This window comes from Molossus molossus, unplaced genomic scaffold (genome assembly GCF_014108415.1).
Source record: "Molossus molossus isolate mMolMol1 unplaced genomic scaffold, mMolMol1.p scaffold_m16_p_20, whole genome shotgun sequence".
Classification (NCBI taxonomy): domain Eukaryota; kingdom Metazoa; phylum Chordata; class Mammalia; order Chiroptera; family Molossidae; genus Molossus; species Molossus molossus.
Genome location: NW_023425356.1, coordinates 25753485 through 25772961, shown reverse-complemented (window position 1 = coordinate 25772961; position 19477 = coordinate 25753485). Strand labels below are relative to the sequence as shown.

The window sequence follows — 19477 nt, the reverse complement described above, 5'->3', positions numbered from 1 at the left end:
AACCACATGTGCAAGCACACACGCACGCGCACACACACACACACAGCAGCTCACACATACGCACATACACACATACACAGAGCCCAGCCTGGAAGTGCACAGAGAAGGTACCCAATATACATTTTTGTTGTTATAGTTAATCCTCACCTGAGGATATTTTTCTCTCGATTTTTAGAGAGAATGGAAGAGAAGGAGGAAGGGAGAGGGTGAGGGAGAGAGAAAGAGAGAGAGAGAAACAGATGTGAGAGAGATACATCGATTGGTTGCCTCCCTCATGTACCACCCGGGGCAGGGATTGAACCTGCAACCCAGGTACGTGCTCTTAACTGGGAATCGAACCCAAGACCCTTTGGTGTGTGGGCCAATGCTCTAACCACCGCACCACACCAGCCAGGGCCCAATCTACATGTTTGACATCAATATGAAATCAGAGTTATCCAGCAACATTCAACCCACCGGTGTCTGTACGCAGTGGGTGGAGGAGAGGGAATGCAGGCTTCCTGCCAACCAGTGTCCCAGTGTGGAACCCGGAGCCAGGCTCCCGTCTCTCCATTCACTTCCTCTATTAAACTTGTTCATAAACATGTTCGTGTTCACAGCCTGCCAGCCCTCTCCCTGCTCCTGGCAGGGTACAGCCAGCCCTGTCCCCAATCTGAGGCAACAAGATCAGGTGTGCCGGCCTCTGCACACCATCTTGGCCGCTCAGTGGTCCCGGTGCTTAAGTGGGGGTGACGGGGGATGCCGTATAGGAGGCAAGTCATAGTGTCCAGGGATGTGGCTGTTCTTGGGTGAGTCGTAGTGGCCGGGGGTCGGGCCCAGAGCCTGGGAGTGCTGGGAGCCCACGGAGTCTCGGTCTGGAGACAGAAGGGACAGAATGAGGGGGGGGTGGCTCCTCCCCTTCTTACCACTCTCCCCTCTCCAGCCTCTTCTGCCTGAAGACAGGGCTGGAGCCTGGCTATAAGGCCATTTGTGCGGCCCCTTGGCTGCCACTGGGGGCGGCCACCTGGACCTGCCCACCTCACAGGACATGAGGACTCTTTGTCACCTGCCTTGTTCCCTACTTTTCTGGGTACCCACTCCACAAGTCAGGTGCTACACAAGCACCATTTCAAACCTCAGCCCTGTGATGCAGGCACCACCACTCAGGCTCCACGAGGCGATGTTTCCTCAACGTCATGCCTCGTCTGAGCCCAAGTCTGACCCTTAAGGCCGTGCTCGTACTCCCACGTCATACTGCCTCCATATGCTTTCTCTGTCCCTTCTCCCTTTCTGCCTCCCCAGCCCAGGCCCCAGTGGAGCAGGAGGCTCACCGTGGGTCAGGGCACTAGGCTGTTCATAAGTACCGCTGTCTCTCTGCGGCGGGGGGTACCGCTGACTCTGGCTGTCCCGGAGCTGAGGGGGCTGCCTGGGGGGAGACCCTGAGGGAGGGCCTTTCATCTCCACATAGCTGCTCTCCAGCAGGCCCCCCAGCAGGCTGGGCAGGTCCCGGATGGTGGCGTAGGGGTTCTCACTGCTCAGGGAAGCCACACTGGCCCCCAGCCCCTCTTCAGAGATGGGCCCTGAGGATAGGAGAAAGAATTTGGGCTCAGGGGAGGCACCGGCTCCTAAACCAACCCCAGTTCAGCCCCCTCATGCACCCCCACCCTGTGCCCATACCTTTGCCGTAGAATGGGCCTGGGCCAGTACTATTGCCGTAGCTACAGCTATAGCTTCGGTCCAAGTGGCTGCTACCTGAGGAGGAGGCGGAGGTGGAAGAGGAGGAGGCAGCGTGTAATCAGACCCCTGGTGCCCTATCCAGGCTCCAGTCCCCTGTGGAACGGGTGCCCAGAACCCTTCTGCAGATGCACACTCAGCGGGAGCAGGACGCCGGCTGCACACACCCCCCTCTCCAGGCCTGGCCTCCAGGCTCCTACCCCTTTCCAGAGGCCCTGGAGGGACTTCCCGTCGGTGCTTCCAGTCAGCAGGCAGGGTGGTATGGTTATCAGGCCCATGGGCCCCACCTGGCCGCTCGGGGGCCTGGAGGCTGGCAAAGAGCTGACTGCCTGGAACCTGATGGGCGAGGAGCAAGAATGGAGCTTTCCAGAGAAGTAGGTCTTTACCCTCCGCTCCACAGTGCACCCCTCCCCCAGCACTGACCTTGTTAGGGGGTGGGGGGTTAGGCGAGCACTGTGATAGGGTGTGGTAGCTGGGGTTGGAGTAGTAGTGACTGTAGCTCAGAGGAACATCTGCAAGAATGGATACAGGCGCAGGGTGGCCCACCCAGGCAGAGTCAGGGATGGGCCCTAGAATGTCATTCTGTCCCAGGAGATCAGTAATCAGCCCCTTTGACTTCCCTTCCTCCCTCCAACTCTCCACATCCCATCTTCTGGGTCCAGGGTCCAGAGAGACCCAGGAGCCCTGTGCCTATGAGCCAGTCATTTGTATGTGTCCCCTGCCCCAAGGCCAGCTCACCTGGCATGACATACTCAGAGCCATCCAGCCGCCCACTGCTGTACGCCACTGCCAGGTGTTGGTGCTCTTTGCCTTTCTGCCAATGGCGGTAGCCAATGAACAATGCCACCAGGGCCACTACCAGGGACCCCAGCACTGCGATGCCAATCACGGCCCCCAGTGAGTTATAGGCCACTGGAAAGGTAGGCATCATGGTGAAGGGCTCCTGGCTTCCTAGTGGGTAGGGAAGTCATTCAGGACAGCATCTTGCCTCTGCTGATGAACTTGGGGGACATGCATGGGAGAAACCCGTAGATGAGGAACCTAGATACTGTCAGAGACCCGGACAGGTACCCGTGTCCTGGTTCCCTGGGGATATTAAAGGCCTAGAGGAAATCTCACCAATCTTGCAGGGGGCGCCACTGTGTCCTGGGGGACACGCACAGGCCCCCGTCTCTGGGTGGCACCTCTCTCCAAAACCGCACTGGCATGGCTGGGAGCAGTTGGCACCAAACATCCCTGGAGAACAGGCTGGGAGACAGCCAAGGAGGTAGGCAGGGATCAGAGGTTGTCAACACATTGCAGTCTCCTCTTTGGGTTAGGGCTGACTTGGGGACAGGGGCTCCCCTTCTGTTGGTACCTTCCAAGCAGAGGTGCCCAGTCCAGCCTGGAGGGCAGAAACAGCTCCCATCCTGGGGGCGGCAGGTCTCGCCATGGGGGCACTGGCAGGGCTGGGCGCAGTTGTCTCCCCAGTGTCCTGGAGGGCACGCTGCAAGAGACAAGGTGTGCCTGCCTCGTGCCAGCCCAGCCCTCCCTGCATACACCAGATAAATTCTCGGCCCCCAACATCACTGAAATCTTCCCCTCAGCTTTGGTCTCCCGGGGACACACAGGCTTTGACAAGAATCTACACACAGCTGACTCACAAATGCTGATCTGCAGACCCAACTCCTACTTAGCATCTGCACTTGGCTACATACGAGCCGTCCAGAACAACGTGGCCGGGCCAGACAGCCAAAGCCGTCCAAACTGCCTGCACTGTGTAGCTCTGGACTTTATAAAAAACAAAATGTGATGGAAGTAAATGTTCATGCCATGTAAGGCATACTTTTTTTGTATCTGACATTAACAAATAATCTAATAGTAGTTATTACTGAATTCTATGGCAAAACTCTTCACCAAGATGACTGATCTCTATCCTGCCTGGTGATGAGCTTACATCCAGCCTGTTTCATAGTAATAGCTTCCCATTTCCCTTTTCAAATTTTATTTCACTTGGTTGTTTTGCATTAGTCTTTTCCATAATGTTCTTCATATATTTCTGTGGGAAAGAAGCCACATATGAATAAATTGAAAAATGCAAAAACAAAAAGATGTTCAAAATTGAGCTTGTGGTTTCTCTCATCCCCTTGTCTGTATTGCTCCTCCTGGGTCTCCGGTGCAGAAGGACAGGGAATTGTTTTTCCCAACCTGTTCATTGCTGCATCCTCAGCACCCACAAGGAAGTTGATGCCCAATGAGTATTTGTTTATATTGTTTCTATAACTGACTGAATCAAGGTAGGTCCAGAGGCTTTTATACCCAGGAGTAGGGAACAGAAGCCTCTGGTTCTCAGCCACCCTCTGGGCACACACACGCACTCAGACACACAAGCCACCACTAGGCTACCACGTACGTTGCGAACAGTCCGAGCCAGTCCAGCCAGCCAGGCAGTAGCAGGTTCCGTTCGAGGGGTGGCAGGAGGAGTGGTTAGCACACTTGCAGGGCACACAGCGTTTGCCATAGCGACCAGGCTGGCAGGCTGAGAGAAAGGGGCTCCTGGTGATTGGAGGCAGGGGTCACCCCTCCATCAGCCCTTGATCCCACTATCTCCCTCCCTCCTTCCCACTGCAGTAACGGGCCCAAAGATTGGAATCAGTGGAAGAAAACAAGATGAGTAGAGTGGAAGGCTTCTGGCATTTGACACTACACTGCACCACACTGTTGGCACATGGGGGCAGGGGAGGAAGCCTCACATCTCTGGCAGGAGGGACCTCGGAATCCCGGTACACACACACAGTTGCCATTCTCAGGAATGCAGGTGCCCCCATTCTTGCAGGTGCAGATGTTGCTACAGTTGGCTCCCCAGAAGCCCTCAGGGCAGGGCAGGTGGCACTGGGTACCTATGGGAGTTTTTGACATAGTTCCTGGGGGAATCACCCTCAACTCCCCAGTGGTCCTGGTGCCTGGACACCCAGAATGCTCACCTGTCCAGCCAGCCTGGCACTGGCAGTGTCCATGAACAGGGTCACAGCCATCAGAGTGGTCACAGTCACAGTGACTGGCACAGCCTTCACCAAACTTCCCCTTCTTGGAGAGGGAGTGGAGGGTAGGACTGATTAATCAGCTGAGGGATGCCATGCTCTCTCCTCCCCCAGGTAGGCAGGCTGTTGGGCACTTACTGGACATGGGAGCTGGCAGTGGGCCCCGTGCCACCCAGGGGTGCAAATGCAGGCTCCAGTTTGGGGGCTGCAGGCTGCCTCGTGGGCACACTGGCAGCTGGCATTGCAACCAAATCCCCAGGTTCCAGGTGGGCAGGGCACAGAGCAGTTACCACGCTGCCAACCTGGAAGAGGGGTTTGTCGGTAGGCATGGGGACCCAGCTCCCCTCCTGAGCGAGCACACACTGGTCATTGGCTGTGCCAAGCTCTGCACTGTGAGTTGGGGGGTGGAGTGGCGATGCTCGTGGTCCATACAAGAGAGAAGCATATAAACTGTTTGATGTGGAACAGAAAGCGAAATGACTGCCAGCCATGCAGCACCCATTCTGGGTCTTATATGCCTCTTCTGCAAAATGAAGTGAGTTGGGAACATCCAAATGCTTACAGAGACCCCAATAGGTAATTAAATGAGTTATCCAGATCATGTGTAAGGCAGTAGGGAGGAGGAGACTGGAGGTTTGTTAAACATAACAGAGAGCTAACCAAACAAAACACATCTGTGTCAGAATCCAACCTACAGATTACCACCACTGGTAGATCTTGGAGGCCCTGCCTGGTGCTGTCATTCTGTAGTTCTGTATCACTGAGGGTTACAGTGTTCACCAAAGAGGGGCCTTCTGGCCTGGGCCTTGAAGGATGAATGGGATGTGTGCAGTTGAAAGAGCAAAGTGGAGATTCCAGGAAGGAAGTAGCCTGGCTACTTTCCCACAGTCCAGCTGCTGCCCAGTGGCTCCTCCCTTACCCTGCAGCCTCCCACCTGCCCTCGGACCCTCCTTTCTTTCCGCGGCCCCGCCCCCCAAATTGCCACATCCCGGACGCACCCCATTACCTTCCTTGCAGATGCAAGCGCCGTCGATAGGGGAGCAGGAGATGGCATTCTCGCAGGAGCAGCGTGCGGAGCAGTTGACTCCGTAAGTGTCAGGCGGACAGAGGCTAGCGCAGTGCGGGCCCTGAATGCAGTGGGCAGCCTAGTGAGAGGGCCAGCTCCTGCCCCCGCCCGGCCTCCCGTCCCCGGGCCGGTCGCGGGCGCGTCTCACCGTGTAGCCAGGCGCGCACCGGCAGAGGCCGCTGTCGGGCTGGCAGAGGCCGCCGTGCAGGCAGAGGCAGTGGTCCCGGCAGCCGAGCCCGTGCGTGTCGTGCGGGCAGCTCTCGTTGCAGTGCAGGCCGGCCCAGCCGGGCTGGCACGAGCACTCCCCGCTCATCGGGTGGCAGCTGCGGGTGGAGGCGGGGGCGCGTTCTGAGCGGGGACCGCGGGCCATCCTCCGGATCCCTTAGCGAGGGACAGCCGCGTTGCCGAGTGTGGGGGCCATAAGGAAGGCTCGGTATTGTTCCGAGAGCGCCCCACTTCCCCGTCCTCCAAGACCCCTCTTTTCCCTCTGTGACATCTGACCCGCCCTTGGAAATGCCCCTGGTGCTTTTCATGACTCGGGCGGCTTCAGTGCCGAAGGTCTCTCCCACTGACCTCCTGAGTCCTTGACCAGTGTCCCGCGGCCCACCTGAGGCTGTGCTCTGGGTCGCAGGTGCAGGGCACCTGGCAGCTCAGGCCATAGAAGCCGTCGGGGCAGAGGCGCTCCCTGCAGCGGTCCCCCGTGAAGCCATGTTCGCACAGACACGCGCCGTTGGCTGGGAAGCAGCGGGCCCCGGGGGCGCAGTCGCAGGTCTCAGCACAATCCTGTCCGAAGTGGCCCACAGGGCACTCCTCGCGGCACCTGGGCGCCCAGCTGAGTGAGCCTGGCCACGGCCACCCCTCCTGGCCTGCCCCCACCGCTCCTGCCCTCGACAGTGCCACTCACCCATCTCCAGTGTAGCCAGGAGCACAGCGACACTGCCCAGTGAACCGGTCACAGAGGCCACCGTTATGACAGCGACATTCCTGGGAGCAGTTGGGTCCATGGAAGCCCTCCGGACAGGGCAGGGAACAGATGGTGCCCTGCGGGGGGGAGAGCTGGACAGAGTCCCAGGCACCAGCCCCCTCCCCATGGTTATAGGACCCTTTGATGCTACCATACCAAGAGCCCACAAACCTCTTCAGGCCCACAGGGCTCACCCACCTCACCTAGACCCTCCTCAGAGCCCTACTGAAAACACCCACAGAACTGTCCCCAGACTCCCACCCCAGCTCAACAGGCCCCACCCTTCATACCATCCAACCAGGTGGGCAGCTGCAGGAGTCCTGGGAGGACTGGAAGACACCCTCATTTTGGCAAGGAGAGGTGCTGGGACAGGAGAAGCCAACAGTGCCCTGGAGACAGGACACCTCACAGCTGCCCAGCAGAGCAAGTGAGGTCAGGATGTGAACAAGCAGCACCTACCTCCCCTTTGTCGCTAAGGGCTGGCCACCCACTCACACGCCCTCCCAGGAGGAAAGCCTGACTTCAGGGCTCAGTGAACCCCTTCCCCGTTGGAGACTGCTATCAGAAAGTAAAAATGTCCAGGACTGGAAATGGCAGGAACACACAGCACCGCCAGGTGGGGTAGAGTGAACAGCCCCATGCACCTGCTCCACCTCCTCCACTGCGCGTGCCGTTCCTTCTGGGGAAAGGCCTGTGTGGGGGTCTCAGCCCTGGAGCTCCTCTGTGAAGCTGGATCACTGGTCTCCACCCAGGTGAACCTTCTCCTCCCTGTCACTCCCCAGCTCTCCCCGTACCCTGCTTTGCAACAGGGCTCTCTGGGTCCGTCTCAGCCTCTTTTTATGACATGCTTTCACATACATGCTCTCTCATGTTATCTTCACAGTAACCTTTCCACAGGGACAGCGGTGTTGCCATTGCACAGACAGGAAGCAAGCTCACAAAAATGACTTGCTCAAGGTCACTCAACCAGTGAGTGGCAGAACTGGGGCTAGGGTCTTGACCTGTTCACTCCATCCCCACATTTGGAACCCTGCCTGAGTTCCCTCATAGGCCCATGTATGCCTGTGTGGTCCTGTGTCTGTGACCCCATTGGTGTGCTCGCCCCATTACACACCTGGGCCCAGTTCTCTCTGGGGGGCAGAAGCAGGCTCCGGTCTGGGGGTCACAGGGTGCCCCGTGGCACTGGCAGCTGTACTGGCAGGCAGGGCCATAGCGGCCAGGGGAGCAGGGCTGAAGGCAGTGCGGGGGTTGCAGTCCAGGGGGACAGGAACATGCCCCACTCTTGGGGTCACAGGAGCTGCTGTTTCCACAGCTGCAGGGCTTGTCACACTGTGGTCCCCACACTCCTGGGGCACACGCTGTGAGATTAGGAGGGTGGAAGGGGGTCAACAGGGGTCTCAACCCTCCCCAGCCCCCAGTTAATCCCTGTCTCTGTCCCCCAAGCCCCACATATGCCCACGTCTGGCTTGGCTCAAACGCTGTACCACATCCCTGGAAAAGGCGGCACACAGCTCATCCCAAAGGGGCTCTGGTGGATAACTGCCCTGGAGTCCCAAGCACCTGTGCCCTGGGAAGGAGATGTGCCCCGGGGCCCTGCAGTCACCACCCACTCACCACTGGAGCAGTCGTCACCTCGCCAGGTTTCCACACACTGGCACTGATTGGGTGCCACACAGCGGCCATGGACACACTCCTGGGCACAACGTGCTGGGGCAGAGACGGGGAGTGGAGGAGGCTCGCAACCCTGCCCTGACCCACCTTTACCCTCTGCAGCCTAACCCCACTCCCTCCTGCACTGGGGCCCCGGTTTTCTAAGCACAGTTCTGCCTCCAGCAGCAGGAAGGCTGAGGGGCAGACCTCAGGATCCCAGCTCCCCAGCCCTTTCCGTGGAATCTTCAAGGAACCTTGAGAAACAGGAAGAGGGTTCCTCGGGTGGCACCTAGACGTGGATGCTATCCAGAGAGAGTGGAGGTCAGGGAGGTCAGGCTGGCAGGGGCTGGTGACGGGCCAGAGGTGAGGAAAGGGGAGAGGGGCACAGCTGGACCCAGTCTGGGGGTTTCAGGGTGTTGGGGGGGGCAGGAGAGACGGAACAGCAACAAGTCAGAGACAGATAGCAACAGAGACAGGAAGAGACAGAGACAGATGCAGACCAGAAACAGAGGAACAGCTCTGGAAGGACAGAGATGTAGAGACCTGCTGAGGGGCATGCAGAGGAGATGGGAGAAACATGCATCAGCTAGAGTCAGAGGTAGGAATCCGCAGCTGTGTCCCTAGACACAAAGCCAGGTGAGCGGGAGGAGGGGGCGAAACCCAAAGGGCGGAGGAGCAGCCCTAGCGGGTGGGTGCGCCAGCCCCTCCCGTCCGGCCCCACCAGCACTCACGGAAGCAGGCCCCGCCGCTCTCGTAGAAGCCGGGGCAGCACTGCAGGCGCTTTCGGTGGTCCGTCTTCACCACCTGGCGGTAGACGGTCCTGTAGACAACCCTGGGGGGACCAGCAGGGCCCTCAGTCGCCCCGCTGAGGCCCCAGCACCCCTCACACAGCGCAGCTCTGTCCCCCACTCTGGGCTGGGAGAGCGCAGAACACACCCCAGCCCCGGAGTTCCTGGAGGCCAGATACTTCCTCTCGGCTCTGAAGGTTCTGAGGAGAGAGGAGGGTGGTAGGAGCAGAAGCCCACATGCCCTCAGAGGGGTCAGGGCACTCACGTGGGCTGAGAGCAGGTATGGGGGCTCTCCCAGGGCTTCTCGCAGGTCTCCGAGGGCGGCCGGCTAAAAGGGCGGGAGTGGGACTCCTTGGTGGTGATGGTGAAGCTGCAAGACAGGGAAGGGTCAGCCCGGGGCAGGGAGAGGCCTGAGCTGGCACAGGTGCCCTGGGAAACGGGGCTGTGAAGTTGGGCCACAGTGAGGAATCGCCACCCCAACATTTGGGCCTGCTCCCCCGTCCTGCACCCCAATCTGAAGGGATCCTCCCAGAATTAGAATATTCCTGGGACAGCCCCATCAGAGCCCCCTTCTCACCCTATAGGACCAGAGCCGTCAAGTCTTCCTTCCTCCTCTTCCCATGCAGGGAGATTGCGCTAGAGCTGACTCTGGGCCCACTGATGAACGTGGGCTGAGCATTTCGGATCACATCCCGCCCTAGGCCTGTTTCCCAACCCTGTCCCCATTGCTCCCCCTGGGCCGGCCCCTCTGCTTGCCCCACGCTCAGAAAAGGGCCCCCACTCTGTGCTCTGTCCTGTAGACTCCCACTGAGACCAAGGGGCTGGGATAAAGAAAGGACAGACAGGGTTGGAGCTGGGATGGAGATGGAGACAAGGTCAGAGATGGGAAGAGAGTCAGAGGCAGCCCGTGGGGGGAGTAGAGAGAACAGAATCAGAAATAGGAGGGAGGTGAAGGCTGGAGAGAGGGAGGGAGGAAAGGGAAGAGGAGCCCTGTAGGGAGAATGGGGAGCTGGGGCTTGGGGCCCTCAAGGCCCAGCAGGGGCCCCTCTCACCTTTCCCAGAAGCTGCAGGTGTTGGGGTCATTGGGGTTGAGGGTTCCAGCCAGCACCAGGCCCAGGGCCAGAAGGAGGGAGCACAGAGGTGACGACATTGCAGAGGCCTGCGGCATGACGTGGCCGGTGAGGGGCACTGCAGCCACAGCCTAGAGGCCCCAGTCTCTGCAGAGACCAGAGCAGGGGTGGTAGAAGGGAGAGGCTGCTGCCTCTGGTCCTCCGGCCAGCTCCCCAGGTCTCGTTCCTGACTAGGTGGTGTGTGTATGTCTGAGCCTTGCTGCTTCCTCTGCTAGCTGTCCTCCCTCTGTTCTTCACCCTGAGTTCTCCTTTCAAGGTCTAGCCCCTAATGCCCCTCCTTGTCTGCTGTGCTCCTCGACCCCACCAGCAGACTGCCCCACCCATCTCTTCTGGAGCCCCCAGCACCATCCCCCACACACCACTGTTCCAATTTCTGTTCCCTGATCATGACTTCTAGAGGCAGGGACCAGTGCCTTTTATCTCTGAATCCCCAGCTCCCAAGCCAGCCCCTACCCAGGGCCCTTTGATGTTTACACCAAAATTCAAAACTACAGCCAATGGGGGGAAGTTATAAAGGAAGTCGACTTGGGCTCAGTGGAGGAAGACTTTTCCAACAGTCAGGTAATGAAATCAGCGACCTCTGTGGTTAGCTCCCCATCACTGGATGTATTCAGGCAGCGGTCAAAACCACCCTGATATAGTTGCAGGCTACCTTCCATATAGGATGGGAGCAGGTAGGGCTGGGTCCAGGTGACCTTGAAGGAGGCCCCTCCCACCCACTGGTGTGTGGCACTGCCCATAAGGACCCATGAGAACCAACAATGCTCATCTTCTCCCAACTCCCGATGTCACATTGTAGCTGGAAATCAGGTATGGGGGATTATTTACACCATGGCAATCGACAAACACAAGCCAGCCATACACAAACACATACCAGACCCCGTTGCTAAGCACTCACCAGTACACGGTCGCACCCAACTGCAGATGCTATCACCCCGGAAGTCCCCAACCTGGCTTCAGGTTTAATGAAAGCACCCACCTCCCTCTGGCCACCCCGTCAGCCATCCGGAAATGGACTCCTCTCTATCTCCTCCACCCCAACCTCGCCCAGTGGGTGGGAAGCGGGACAGGACTCAAATGAGTCTGTTCTGCTCCTGAAACTCAGAGAGGCTGAGGTCCTGAGTGGCCGCCCCCGCTGCTGGTTTCAGATTCCATGTTTAATGTTCCTAAAACTTGCCCTGTTCCCGCTCAGCCTCCCTGAAGCGCCTACATCTGCTTATGATTTGGGAGCAGAAAGGTCGGGTTGCTGGCCCCTTATACCCCTGAGTATCTCTGGAATGCTTGGTGCCTGGCCCCACCCCCGTGCCCCCACCCACACAGTCCCAGGGGCCCACAGCTGGGCAGGGCGCCGCTCTCCCTCCAGGTCTTGGAGCTCCGTGACTGTTCTGGTGCGCGCGCCCCATGGAAATCCCTCGAGGCTGAAGGGCGGCCTACCTCTCCTCCCCAGGTGGCCTCCCTCCCCCTGAAACTCTCTACCCAGAGCCCCCCATTACTGCAGAGGGGCAGTGCCACCCCACCACTCTAGCTAGTTGTCCCACCGCAGTCCCTGGGTGCAAATCTCCACCTCCGGCTTCTGTCACTATGGGTAACCCACCGGCCCTATAGCATCCTGACCTGAGAAACTTGGGTGGCTGGCAACATGGCCTCAAGGGGGCTAGAGAGTGTCCTGGGGGATCCCTGTGCTCAGGACAAGGAGCTTGGAAACAGGAAACGGAGACCAGCTAGAATGTGTGTATTGGGGTGGGGGGGCACAGGGAGTGCGGGTGGCTCTGTCCCCCTCTGCCCTCAGCTCAGGAGGTGGGATGTGGAGGATCAAGGCCAAAGCCTCTTTCCAGGGGCGTATCTCTGGGGCTGAGTGCTGTGGTCACTCTGAGTGGGTGAGAGGGGCTCAGCCTGCGCTCAGGTCCCACCGCCTGTCCCGTGCACCGCCCCTCGGCCTCTCCCCCACTGCTGCCACCCCCTCTCAAACAGAGCCAGCTCCTTCTCCCAAGTCCTCCCTCTGCCCCTGCCCTGCTCCAGCCCTTCCCAGGTCCAGAGCCCATCTCCAGGGCTCGTCCTGTCTGCTCCCATTTCTCGCTCAAGTGCTCAGCAGCCAGGGCCGTGGGTAGGACCCTGAGCCCTCCACACACTCCCCCTTCCACATTCCATTCTTGCTGGACCCCCACTGTGGCCTGGCATGGGGCCCCTGACCTCAGGTTAGAACTCAGTCTGTCTGGATCCAGGGCCACCACTGGGTAAACCTCAGCTCCAACCCACCAGGACCCCAGGCTTCCCTGGCCAGGATCTGTCCCCAGTGTGAGGCCCCAGTAAGGTGGGAAAACCTGCCGCAGGAAGGGTCTGAGTGGAGGCACAGGAGGAGTGGCCATGCGGACTGGGCTCCGGGCCACAGAAAGTCCTTCCTCCATTCACATCAGCCCTTCCCACCATCACCTCCTCCCGACCAACTTCTAGAGGAAATGGTTCTCCTGGGGGCTCTGAGAGAGACCCGGGGTGGGGAGGGGAGCATGAGCATAGCTGGGCTCTAATGGAGGGCGAAGAGATTCTGTTTTCCCAAAGGGCCTCATGGTAGGACCGAGTGCAGAGGAAGCATCAGGGGCTTGGTGGTGGGGGAAGCCAGGGGGTGGGGTCTGGGACACCAGTGGGTAGTCAGCAGGGAGGGGAGATGGGATGCGGAGCCTGGCAGGGAGAAGAAGGGTTTGGCTTGACCTGCCTCAGCCCCTGAGGAGGGAGCACAGGCCTGGCCAGGAGCCTAGAGCCCCACCCTGGCCTCCCAGGGTTGTTCCCTTTGGAGCTTTTCTGTTCCTGAGGGTCAAGGGCACCTGAGGCGCTGGTCCAGTCTCTCCCAGCCCCCGCCAGTCCCAGCAGCACTGGGCTCGCGTGATTACAAGAGCCCCTCAAGGGGTTTAAATCAGATAGCTACTGACACCCCATCCCACCCCAGGGGCCCTCGATTCATTCACTGAGATGCACCCCCAGTGTCCCCTACTGCTTCTTCCCATACAGATGGCCCCCTCCTTCCGCCACTGTATCTCTGGTTTGAGGGACCCAGACACCTTCCCTCACAACAGGAATAATAGTGATTCCACACATCAGCTACGGTGATGAATGAGGCAGGGTGCTGGCTGATTTAAAGCTTATATCCGTCCGTCCCTGGTGGCAGGAATTATTCTTCATCTTACAGACAGGGAAACAGGCACAAAGAGGTAGCCACTTTCCCGGTGCCGCACAGCCAGCAGTATCGGTGCTGGCAGAGGCCTCCCAATGGTTCCAGACTTCTCAGAGTCCAGGCGGGGATCCCAGGGCCTCGTATCTCTCTTTAATAGCCTCAGCTATGGGGAGGGGAGCAGCCTGGCAGGAGAAGGGGAGGGTGGGGGCTGCAGCAAGAACATGATCAGAGGCGTGGGAACCGGGATGTGTTTACAGTCAAGAATGAGCTGACACGTCTCTCTCCTCCACCTCGAGATGCAAAGCAGCTGGGCTTCTGGCCAGGCCCCCCCACACCCCCGTCCCATCCCCAGTCCTGGCTGCACAGCCCCCAGAATCCCTGCCCTCTCTACCCCCAAGCCCACACAGGGCCCAACCCAGCTCATCCTCCCCTGCTCTCTCCAAGCTCAGCCTGATTTCCTCCGGTGGGGAGTCCCCTCCCCTCATTGTGCCACAGCCTGTGGTGGGAGGAGGGGAATGAATCTGAGGCCTCTGGAGGGGGCAGAGTTCCTAGTGGACAGATAGCCATTTTTATAGAAGGCGAACAGCAAGAACGAGGCTGATGGAAACGAGACAAGAGGAACTTCCTCACCCAGCCCTCCCAGCTTCTCTTCTCTGGGAGGCAGTACAGCCCAGGACACCCTCTGAGTTCCACATCCCTTCGAGCCTGGGTGTGAATCCCAGCTGTAAAATCGGGCGGATAACAGCACTGCCCTTGGGAGGGTCGTTGTCAGACTAAAGCACGAGTTGGTACAGACACAGCCCGTATATAAGATGCTCAGTTAACATCAGTCTCAGCCCTGCACCCATCCCCACATCCCTTGGCACTGTCACGCCCTTCGAGTATTAACTCCAGGAAAAGCTTTCTTGTTTTTTCTGAAGAACCCCCAGGATGATCCAGGAAAAGAATGGAGCCTTAGGTGCTAACAGAGAGAAAGGGAGTGGAAGGCCTGCTCTGATCCCCCGAACAACGGGCTGGCCGCCAGATACTTCAAGCCAAGGCGGTTGACAAGCAGGCAGCCTGGATTCTGCTTCCCCCGCCCTCAGCCTGAGCACCTCCAAGTCCCCGCTGGGGTCCACTGGCCCCTCCGCGCTCTCCCCCACGGCCATCTTGGAGTCCAAAGGTTCGAGGACTCACAAGCTGTGTGGCCTCAGCCATGGCAGTTGAGCCCTGTGAGCCTCCATTTCCTCGTCTGTAAAATGGGAGAATAACCCCACATCGCCCAGGGTTCAGTGAGGTTGGAACTGCTGGTTCCAGTGACCATCCTGGAACAGAACCTCAGACCAGAGGCTGCTCAGTGTGCTGTGTTCATGCACAAACAGAAACCCCAAGTTCCAGGCTCTCTGTCTCTTTCTTTTTCCTTTTATCTTGTTCTCCATCAGAAACTCTCTGCTTTCTACCTTTTCCTTTCTTCCTCCATCAGTCTCTCGGGCTCTGTCTTGTCGTCTTTCTCCTTCCTTTCCTATATCAAGGCTGTCGTGAACAGTTGGACAGTATGTTCACCGCCCTAGGGAATCCACCTTCAGGTGTGAGGGGGGAGCCAAACTCCAACCACAACCCGCTCCCTAAGCCATTGTCTTAGCCTGGTGCCAAGGTTGCCTTGCCTCGTATCTCTCTCGTCTGTCTGCCTCTCTCCCTGTCTCTGTCTGTTTCTCTGTGCCCTTTCCTAACGTGTCTTTGCCATGGGGCTAGGATCCCTTAGTCCTCCTCACTCAGTGAGCTCCCAGTCCGAAGACCCCCTCCCCCCAGTAGGGATGCACTCTGACCCAGCTCCGCACGCCACTCAGTGCACACACACACATGTTTGCACATGTGAGCGCAGAGCCCCGCCTGTGTCCCGCCAAGCCAGGCCTTCGGCACACCAGGCATGTCTGCCGGATGGAGGGACAGGAAGCCTGCGTGCAAGTGCCAGAGGCCGGGCGGGAAGGGGGCAGGGGTGAAGGGCCGGCCTTGTGTTCTCTGTGGCTCAGGAAACAGGAGCTAGAGGGTCCTCTGTTTACTCATCAGGAAATAGGGAAACTGCAGGGATTCTGATTCACCAAATGTCCCCACGCCCACTGGAGGTTGGAGCCAGTGCCTGTCCCGACCCTTGCCACCACCCGTAGGCACTGGTGACTGTGTTCCCCACTACAAAGGTGAGACCATGGGGTCTCAGGTAAAAGACCTGCCCAAGGTTGCCTGGTTGTCAGAGGCAACTGCAGGACTAACAGCTTCTTCAAAAAACAAAGCAGTGGGTGGAGAGTAGCCCCTGGGGTGACACAGGCCAGGGAGCAACTCTTTCCAGTGGAAAGTTCCCTCTGGCCCATCACCAATGGGTGCTTATTGCCACCCCCGGATACCTCAGAAAGTGCAGCTGTGCTCTGGCCACCACCCCTCTCTAACGCCCTCTGTGGCTCCCCACACCGCGGGAAAGGGCACCCAGGGGCAAGCCCCACCAGCTCTCCAATCCATGGCTCTGCAGTGTGCTCCCATCACACTGGACAGCCCGCTGTCCCCACACCTTCTCACCACACGGCCACCTCTGCCCAGGCCACCCCTGAAATGCCCGGGTCGGACCCTTCCTTTCAGGCTGGCCTCTTCCTGGACGCCCCTTCAGTGGCTCCAGACCTCACCTATTCCGCCCTGCCCTCATCACCACAGGACACCCCAGTTTTGCCCAAAGGCCAGCTCAAAAATGGACACGGATCAATACTTCCAGACACCCCAGCCAAAGGCTTAGAACCTCCTCTGGGGGGATGGGGGACTAGCCAGACCAATCCAGAAGTCCGCAGACCCTGGAACACCTAAAATCTGAGGACCGATCAGGTGATGAGACACCACTTGTTACTGCTGGTTCAGGAGTCTCGTTTCTCACCAGGCTGGGCTGCCCCTCCAATCTAATAATTCCTCTCCTAGGCTCCATTTGTGGGTGACTGCCCCCCAGATGTTCACTCCCACCCCGTAGTCACTGTGTTTTTGTTCAGGTCTGTCTTGCCCACGGGAATGGGGTACGTGGGGTTGGGCACGTCTCTGCCTTCCTCTCCACGGGTCCCCAGCACCACCCGCACCTACAAGCATGCACCCAGGATGCCTGGCATCTGGCCAGCCACAGCTAAACATTTTGTGTGGAGTGAAATGGATGGACCGATAAACCCTGAAATCCTTTCTCCAGTGAGACTGGATCTGACTCCCTGGGGACCGGGAGAGCGCGAGTGACGTTCGGAGGGGTGGCTTTTCCCTGGTTCGGTAGACAGCAGACGGGCTGTCCTTTCAGGGCCCTCAAGACACCGCCTTGGCAAGAGGATGGAAGGTGGAATTCTAGAAAGAACTGCCATTGTTACAAAGTGAAAGGCCTCTCCAGACCTGACCCCCTGGCCTCTAGCAGGAATTCCTCAGGGCTGGCCTCCAAGTTCCTATGGGATGAGTGCCCGTGGTAGGACACTGAATCACCTGGAGAGGAGGGGTGTGCACCTCCTGCCCGGGGACAACGTCCCTCACTGTCCCTGCACGCCTCCTCCTCAGTAGAGGGAGTGGGCTCCAGATGCCCAACTTCGAGGGTGGGGGCAGGGACAGAGGCAGGAGAGGGGACACAGGAGGCCCCAGGGCCCACCCACGCGCTGTTCCTGTCTGGAGACCTCTATCTTGCCATATGTGAGCGGAGAATACCAATCACCACCCCTTGTTAAACGCACACTGTGGGCTAGATGCCGTCTTCACATTCCCTCAGCAGTCCTAGAAAGTAGACGCCGTTATGCCTCCCATTTTGTAGATGAAGAAATCTTCCAGGAAGGTTAAGGCGTTTGTCCCAGGTCACACGGCCCACCATCGGAGCTTGGGCCAACCTATGCAGCCCTTTCAGGTCCTTCTCTCCCGCTGGTTTCTTTTTGGTCTTCTGACTCCATCTTTCCTGCCCCTCCCTCCTTCTTGCTCTGCCCCGAGGTCTCTGCTCTGTTTTTCTAAGTTGGCCTTTTCCTCCCCTCTGGGCCTTGTTTCCAGGAGTCTCTCTGTCTCTTTCTCTGTTTCCATATTTATGTTTTTCTGTGTCTCTTTCTTCTTCCCTGCCTTCTCTTCCTCCTCCTGCTGGCTTCTCCCCAAAGGTCATGTGCCAGGAATGAAGCCAACACCCTCCCCAGAGTTAGGATGGGCCCCAGAGCCCCTCAGTGTCACAGGAGTCCTCTTTCTCAAGGCTTGCAAGGCCAGGAAGGAGAGGCTGGGGACCACCTCGGTGGAGGCTTGGCCTGGCCTCAGCCCCTCCCCAGCAGTTCATGTTGATGTGGGAGGCAGACAGAAGCCCAGTGACCTCTATCTCCATCCAGGTTTCCTATTGGTGGATGGAGCTGCCTGGAGTTTCCTCTTCTGGGAAAGTCTGATAGGGAATGTGGGGGGTGGGGCAGTGGAGAAACTTATATCAACCACAGACTTGACTTCCCAGTGAAGAGAGAAAGACAGAGAGGTGAGCCTGGCCACCAAGCCAGCTCCTAGGTGGCAGAGAACACAGCCCCGACTGCAGCAGCAAGGATGATGGGTAGACTTTGGAAGACCTCAGAAGTGGGAGAGGCAGCAGCAAGGGACAAATGACAGGAGGCAGGAGAGCTGACCCCACACCTTGGCTCACGTGTGTATTCACATGGTCCTATATTGTGGAGTGGGCTCCCTGCTCCCAGGCCCAGCTTAGGCTGGGGTTCAGAGCTGACCCCTTGCCTAATCTTGCCTGGAGCTGAGGTCTAGCTGATCCTGGGAACCTCAGGCCGGCACAAGCTGTTCCCATCCCCGGGGACTAGGTTCACAGCCCAGCCCCAGGAGAGGCCACTCATGAAAGGCCAGGAGAGCAGAGAGACTACTACTGGAGGCTGGAGATGGGGGATGAGGGATGGCTTTGCCGGGGCCTGGGCTCCTGGAGCTGGACCTGCCCTGCCCCCAACCTCAACCTCCACCACACACACCAGTGTTGCTCTTAGCGCTACCTCAGATCATCCCAAGCCACGGGGTTCTTTGAGGACCCAGGTACCTGAGACCTTTCGTCATCTTCCTAAGTCCTCCAAACCGACAAAGCTCTGAGCGCCAGAAACCTGCAAAATTAGGTCCCTTCTCTACATCCTCCTCAAACACTAATAATAAACACCGACCAGGAGACATGCTTTTGTTCATCTAAGTCTACAACTACCCCAGGAGGTAGGCACTATATATTTAGAAATGAGAAGGTGAGGCACAGAGTTTAAGTCTCTTGATGAAGGTCCTACAGCTAGTAAGAAGCCGAGTAGAGTAGCAGCCCTGACTCCCCTGTGGGTGCTCTTAAAGCTCCCCGGGAGCCAAGTAGAGGTCCTGGCACCCCTTGGGCTCACCCAGGTGTAGCCAGGGCTGGGGAAGCAGCCTCATTTGCATGTCGTGTACCTGTTGCTTCTTTATGCGTGGCAACCCAGTCCCCTGGGCCCCTGTGCTACACCGACCCCTTCGACCCCTTCGCATGCGTCTCTTTCAGTCCCTTTCTGTCCCCACTCCCCCCGCCCAGAAGGCTCGGACTCCAGTCCAGGAGGGGCTGCAGCGTCCGCATGCCCTCCCTCGGGGCGGGGAGACGCAGTCACTCACCTGCTTGGGGCCCTACCTCTCTGTCGGCCTGGGGTGAGGACCGCAGGGGTGGCCGGAGGAGGACAGGACGAGGGTCCCGCGTGGAGCCCCAGCCCGACTGCGGAGCGGCAGAGCCGAGGCCGAGGCCGGCAGGGCGGGGAGACGCGGAGGCGGGGGGCAGGAAGGAGGTGGGACTCGGGCCGCGCCGCGGCAGGAAGTTTTGACAAGGAAGCCCGGAGCCGGCCCGGAGAGCCAGAGGACCCGGGAGGAAGACGGTGCTGGAGCAGGACTGCAGAGGCCGAGCGGCACCGACCGTCGGCAGCCGGGACCGGAGCAGACAGGGAGGAGAACGGAGAAGAGCAGCTCTCCGCCAGCTGTGCGCCTGGGCCCCTGCGCC

The 19477-nt window shown here is 58.8% G+C and overlaps 1 protein-coding gene across 1 annotated transcript; it reads right to left on the bottom strand.

Annotated features, from left to right (window-relative positions):
* Positions 1 to 329: 329 nt before the first annotated feature.
* PEAR1 (platelet endothelial aggregation receptor 1) lies at positions 330 to 19195 on the bottom strand. The gene is made up of 23 exons (XM_036272771.1): positions 19102 to 19195; positions 10254 to 10418; positions 9467 to 9571; positions 9145 to 9245; positions 8378 to 8470; positions 7878 to 8121; positions 7054 to 7174; positions 6704 to 6840; positions 6407 to 6619; positions 5948 to 6122; positions 5740 to 5860; positions 4872 to 5035; positions 4677 to 4779; positions 4446 to 4592; positions 4106 to 4231; positions 3071 to 3199; positions 2833 to 2961; positions 2452 to 2664; positions 2137 to 2225; positions 1914 to 2049; positions 1657 to 1731; positions 1311 to 1559; positions 330 to 854 (listed from the first exon to the last, which is right to left on the bottom strand). Exons 2-23 carry the CDS (start codon positions 10367 to 10369, stop codon positions 703 to 705), a joined length of 3138 nt encoding a protein of 1045 aa, XP_036128664.1. The 5' UTR covers positions 10370 to 10418; positions 19102 to 19195; the 3' UTR covers positions 330 to 702.
* Positions 19196 to 19477: the final 282 nt, after the last annotated feature.